The 6,729-nt window shown below is 32.9% G+C and overlaps 1 protein-coding gene across 2 annotated transcripts; it reads right to left on the bottom strand.

The window, feature by feature from the left end:
* Positions 1–837: 837 nt before the first annotated feature.
* On the bottom strand, positions 838–6,248 carry LOC11425665 (receptor-like cytosolic serine/threonine-protein kinase RBK2). 2 transcript variants are annotated; one of them, XM_003626285.4, is made up of 8 exons: positions 6,105–6,248; positions 5,317–5,669; positions 4,702–4,953; positions 3,286–3,443; positions 2,161–2,240; positions 1,918–2,053; positions 1,669–1,818; positions 838–1,128 (listed from the first exon to the last, which is right to left on the bottom strand). In XM_003626285.4, the coding sequence occupies exons 1-8, from the start codon at positions 6,137–6,139 to the stop codon at positions 1,033–1,035; spliced, it is 1,260 nt and encodes a 419-aa protein (XP_003626333.2). In that variant the 5' UTR covers positions 6,140–6,248; the 3' UTR covers positions 838–1,032. The 2 variants fall into 2 exon arrangements, with proteins under 2 accessions (XP_003626333.2, XP_039683224.1); XM_039827290.1 differs by lacking the exon at positions 6,105–6,248 and adding an exon at positions 5,868–6,098.
* Positions 6,249–6,729: the final 481 nt, after the last annotated feature.

Raw genomic sequence — 6,729 nt, 5'->3', positions numbered from 1 at the left:
TCCATTTTCTTTCTTTTAAGTAATTAGCATTAACCTTTGTTTTTTTTAAGAAAGATTAATTGCTCTTTACAATAATTGACCATATAAAATTAAAAAGATCATTAAGATGAGTCAACCTTCTATTTGATAGTAGTGTGTGTATCTTTTAAATAGGCCTTAAGTGATTTGATCAAAACACACAACATAACAACAAGAATACAAAATAGAAATATGCTCTAGTTTTCTAGTTCCACTACTCAAAGGTTGAGGGTAAGAATTGATCTCGGTGTGGATACACCTAAAGTCTTCATATCATTGAAGAATTTTTCATGCTTCAAGAATTAATACAAAGTTTTAGTATCTAATTTATGAAGCAGACTCAGAGTATCCCTCCAAAGAGTATCTAATTCATGTACATTTTTTTTGTGCATGAGATCTCTGAAAGTAATTCAAGAGAAATTAATATAAAATTATGTCAAATAGATCACAATTAAGTCGGAATATTTGTAATTTAATGGGTTTAAAGATTGGGGATCACCTTTTCTTTTGGGTCAATATGACCATGTTAAGAAGAAATTGATTTGTTTGGACTAAATTTTTGGAATGATAATGTCCTCTTAAATTCTATCCCTCTAATGTGCATTGTTGATAAAAATGTACTTCGATTCCCTCTACTGAAGTGTCCCAACACAATTTACTTCAATCCGACAGTATATTAACATTGTTTCTCATTGATGAATATTATATACACATATCCAGTATCCACGCACAAAAAAAATACCAATGTAGTACCTTTTTTCTTTTTTGAGGAGACCAATGCACATACTCTTGGTAGGGTGCAAAAGGTAAAATATGAAATTTGAAACAAAATTGAACGACTTCATTGTTAATTATTCACATAATGGACTAGTATAACTTAAACACAAAAAAATGAGACCACGATGACTCTTTCAAAAAAGATAAAGCACCAAAATAAATTCCGAGTAAAAAACGAAAAACATAGTTTAACCTATTGTTTACTATTCACATGTTTGAATGCTATTTTATTAGTTCTCAATAATCCTCTGAGTATGCTCTTTGGAGGGACTGCCTTGGACATTCATTTGCAAATTCCTGGAAAAAGTCATCACCTCTTAGTAGTATTGAAACCTGCACCAAATGGAGTAGAGTGCAACTTCACTGCTTAGTTTTTTTTATTTTTTATTTTGTTGACTCCAAGAATAGAAAAATGCATCACTAAAATGATATCTGAAATTATAAGAGTTTATTATTTTTTGACTTAATAAATTGTAAGTTGAAATATTTAGTGTTGAAAACAAAATTTTGAAATGATCCATAAAATTGAAGATATTCCATTAAGTTGGTCTCTTCAAAACAATTTCAGAGACTAGATTAACCTATTCAAAATAACTAATTTGATTGAGTGTTCTAAGTATTATAAATGATTTTAAAATAGCATTGCTTTCAAGATCTAAATTGTTTGACCCCAATTATTTCAAGGACTACGTAATGTTGATTCGCTTAATCAAAATAATTTACTTCTGCAATAGAGAAGGCATATCAAAGGAAACAAGATTTGATTTTAAGTTATGAAAAAAGGGCCCCACATACATTATAATCAACCATAAAAATTATAAGGAATAGTCAACTAACTGCATTAGTTCAACATTAAATTAATTGCATACTTGCCTGACTCATGCGAGGGCGTAAGATAGGAGAGATCTCAACACATAGAGACGCGGTCAAAACAACACGATCCATTTGTTCTTGGTCATAATCATCTCCAAGAGAAGGATCAACAAGATCCTTGATGTTATTAGCATCAAGCAAAGGTTTTGCCTACCATATAGGAAATCACAATGTGTTGAGTGATATATACTTGCACATTGATGAAAAATATAACATTCTACTATCTAGGAAAATGATAAACTTAATTACCGATAACACGAGACTTTGGTGCAAATGATCCAATGCCCTACGGCCAGTTATAATCTCCAAAAGTAGGACACCAAAAGAATAAACATCAGTTTTCTCGTCGACTATGCCATGCATAAGATATTCAGGAGCAAAATACCTGTCAGACAAATAAGGGGGTTTAAGTAGTAGTAAATCATGAAAATGTCACCATTCCCAAACTTCTGTAGTTTTAGTACTTTATATATATAATATATGTTTGCGTACCCGAATGTTCCTTCAGATTTTGATACATTATGGTGGCTACATTGTTCTGGTAACCACTTTGCAAGTCCAAAATCACAAATCTGAAGAATATTCTCAGTTAATCAGAGTGGTGAATTAAGTAAAATAATATATAGGGAATTTAAACATATAGTCGTCTATAACATCTTATATAGAAGTTAGACAAGGAAAAGTCTATTTTATTTATGCAGGAAGCTGTTATTTCAAGACTTCTGAAAGATTTTTTTTTTGAGTAATACTATTCACATGGCTCTCATATATTTTTCCAAAAGAAATAATTAAAATTAAACTATAAAATTAATGCAAAGAGTTGTTCACAGGTGAAATATCCATGTCTTGCGTTTGTATTCATACTAAGAAGCATTATCCTATTTGTTTATTTTGAGAAACGGAAATGTTACTTGTGTCAGTTGTCACTTAAAAAATGACTCGCAGCAATACCACGAGCACGTAATTGAGAATCTAGAGCATGACTCGCAGATATATCACGAACACGTAATTGAGAATCTAGAGCACGACTCGCAGCAATATCACGAACACGTAATTGAGAATCTAGAATCTGACACAGTAATACTTACCATGTTTTTGGCCAAGAATTAATTTGATTGGTTAACTATAATTCATGAGCTTTTTGTGAAGAAACATTTCGTGGTAAATAGCACCAAAGAAAGATTCTCAATGTCAACAATACTCCATATGATATTTGTCAAAACTCCAATTGAATCATTTGTTGACGAGAAATGCTATTCTTTACAAAGAAAATCTGTCCATAAAATGCAAGAATGTAAACGTGGAATCTGTTCCTTTTTTACTCTTACAAATATTAATTGAAATTAAAATATAACAGTTTTTGGCGGAATACATGATCATGTTGTTTTAACGAAATCCAACAATCAGTATTCCTCAGTAGATTTATTTTAAAACATAGTTGTCAAAAGTGTCATTTTGGTCCCATAATGCCAAACCTTTAGATACTTAACCGCAAGAAGTAGTAGTAAACTTCATTGCATGAAAATACATCCAGGAAACTGCTTCATATGTCAAGGTAACAGTATACATAATTTATTCTTCAATGATTCTGTATAATGACAATTAATCAATAGATACCTGAGGCTCAAAGTTCTCTGTGAGAAGAACATTCTCTGCTTTAATATCTCTATGAATGATTCGCCTTTGACAATTCTCATGAAGATATAGGAGTCCATCAGCAATCCCCACAATAATTCTGTACCTTCTAGTCCAATCTAATTTGTTTTTATTGGAACCTAAATGTATATGTCATGAAAGAGTAAGTATAGTAATTACAAACAGTACATTTAAACAGCAATTTGAGCATTTACACAAGATAGCATTGTCAACCATGGATCGCGGAAAATAGCGTTCCTTGAAATTCTGCTACACAACAATGTTACAGCGTTCTAAAACTGCTATTTGCCTATATAGACCTCCCTCAAGTTTTGTTTGAATGCCACTAACACCCCCTCTATTTTCGTTTAAACACTTACCTCCCTTGCCGTTGACTCTGTTATGTTTCTGTTAAGAAAAACATGGTTTGTAATGTCCAAAAAAATAAAACATTGCTTCTGAAATATGAGACACATATTGCGCCTCCCATCACAAGCCAGTTGAATTCTGATAGCGGAACAAACTCACCGCCATCAAGATCTTCTTCCTGTATTTGATAGTTCAATCATCCAACTGACCTCATCACATGTGTTGGTGATTCAATCTCATATAATGTTGACCATACTGTTATTAGCCCCTTTTCATAGTGCCCAAATATTTAATCAAACAAAGAGGACAAGGCTTTCAACAAATCTGCGACCAACCACATCGTGTCGTATCTCCTTTGTTTCTATTTGTCCAGCCAAACTGTTAGCCTTTAACTTCAATACTGATAGAGATATGCCTCCCACCACAATTGTAAGCCACCGCATCTGAGATTGCCTAGTGGTTTAGGTCAGTGTTGTGTTCCCTGATGATGGCACCACGGTTTTCCATCGACGGTGGAAAATATCTCTTCCCCTTTTTTTTCTTTTTCTTTTGCTGATTTTCTTCTCTTTTCCTGTTTTATTTTTTGTTTGTTTGGTCTTAAATTAACCTCCGTCAATGACACGTTAGTTTTGGAGGGAGGTTCGTGTCATTTGTTAAACAGTTAAGGGAGGTGATTGTTTATTTTAAAATTAGACGGGATGTTTGTGTCATTTAAAGAGGACTTTAGGGGAGGTCAATGTAATATTCCCTAATTTTATACCTTTTACTCTAATCTAATTTGTTTTTATTTGAACGTAAATGTATACGTCATGAAAGAGTAAGCATAATAGTTATAGACAATACATTTAAACCTCAATTCGAGCTTTCACACAAGATAGCATTGTGACCATGGATCGTGGAAAATAGTGTTCATTGAAATTCTGCTACAGAACAATGTTATTGTGCAGCTGAAAGCTGCTATTGCCAGCATTTTGTACTAATTTAACAAGATTGGCACAAGAATATTTTAATTTGAAAATAAATTCTCACCATGAAGAAGAGAATCTAAATTTCCTAATGGAGATAGTTGAAATACAAGGTGCATTTCTCCTTCTACACCACATCCAATAAGTCTGGCAGTGTTAGGATGGTTTAGATGAGCAATAATGCCTAGCTCAGATAGAAAGTTTGATGTCCTCTCATCTGAAGTCCCTTTATTCAGCCGCTTAACCGCTATCAGCTGTCCATCTAAGAGGCGACCCTTGTAAACCTCTGCGAATCCTCCTCTCCCAATTAAATTTTCTGCCAACAATCAAATCAGTAATAATATGGAAACTACTCTTAAAAAACAATTGAAGATAATTAAAGATTTGAAATTAAATGATTTTATAATTGCGGCCATGGCTGCAGTTATGCTGCAAACCTTTACACTGCGATAAAATACAGACAAACACAGCCAATGTTTGCGCGATTGTGGTTGCGATGCTTATGCATAGTCCTCTAAAACTGTAGCATTGAAGTCGCAATTACGGTTCCGGACCATAATTTTGAACTATGAGGTAAATTATGATACTTTTGCTAAAGAAGTATCCATAACATCAATGAGTATACTCGTTAACTAAAAAATAGAAGGCCTTGGCCTATATTCCAGCGGAGATTACATACCTTTGCTAAAATTGTGGGTTGCATTTTTGAGTTCAGAGAGAGTGAAATTCACCAAAGAAGATTTGAAGTTGTCTAAATTAGATAGAGTAGGATCGTCTGTGTTTGGTATCGGCACACAAAAAGGAGGGCAGGAGGATGTGTTGTTAATTGATCTTTTTTTCAACAGTTTCAATGCCTTGTCCCATTGAAATCTTGCCCTCAAGTTTTTACAACTGGTAGGCAATTCAGATTGTTTATTACCATCCAAGCCACTGAAGCAATCTTTGGCAGAAGCAGATTTGTGTTTAGCATTAAAAAAAGCTTCTTCAATTGAGATCTTCTTTAGTCTGCAAGCAGGGCTTGTTTTAGGGTCCCTGCATAACACATAATCTGATCAAATTTTCAATTATTATAAATTTATTAATACTATCACTGAATTTCCTCAAAACACTTTTGATACAAGGCAAAATTCAAGGCTTGGTCAAATTGACAAGTGGGTCTAGGTAGCGGGGCTAGAATCTCACAACGTGGCAAATCAAAGTTCAAATCCTTCCGGAGTTAACCAGTATTACCTCCGGTGGTGAGAACCTATGGAAAACCCTAACTGAACTGATTTGTTTGGTCCCAGAATGAAATGGGACCACATAAGATTACGACATCCTCTTACAAAGAAAACACGTCCACAACATTTGTTTAGACAGAAACGCATGCAAAAGTGAAACATGATTAAGCACGCAACAAGCATGACCATTTGGGTAATTGATCGTAGAAATCACGTAAGGAAGATGTTAAAACGCAAGTAAGCATACCATATACAATAATCTTTCTGATCATCATTCGCCATTAAAAGGTGATAGACTGACAGTCCAAGAGGATAAAGGTAAATCTTTCTTTTTTTCTTTGATTTTTTTAGCTTTGGAAGATTCTCTGAGTTGTAAATTTGAGGTGACACAAAATCGAGAAACTCTTTAGATATGTGATCAATGTAAAGAGAAATGATATTTGTACAATCATTTTCTAATAATTTTTGTGACAATTTTATCTCTCATATTCACATTATATTTTTATTTTCTTTTTTTATTGTTTTGATTTTTGTACCAACATATACTTTTCTTTGTAAAAATATGGTTGTCAATTAAATTGATGTTCAAATAATATTGTTCCAATGTAAATAAAATCAAGAAAAGCGTTTTGGAAGAGACAAAATACGTAAAAAGTAAAGACAGTGAACAAGCAAGTCCTTGAACGAGGACAATTTTGTCCTACCATAAAAGGAAATTTAGTGGAAAGCAATTGATGTACGAACAATATATTTGCTTCAAAAAATCAATAAATTCACCATCATTTTTATCAAATAAATAACTCGATTTTTATATTTTAAAAAATATCGTTTTATAATAATCATATTAAATTGAGAGTGTTTGAAGGTCTTAA

This window comes from Medicago truncatula, chromosome 7 (assembly GCF_003473485.1).
Source record: "Medicago truncatula cultivar Jemalong A17 chromosome 7, MtrunA17r5.0-ANR, whole genome shotgun sequence".
Classification (NCBI taxonomy): domain Eukaryota; kingdom Viridiplantae; phylum Streptophyta; class Magnoliopsida; order Fabales; family Fabaceae; genus Medicago; species Medicago truncatula.
This window is presented reverse-complemented; position numbering and strand designations above follow the sequence as displayed.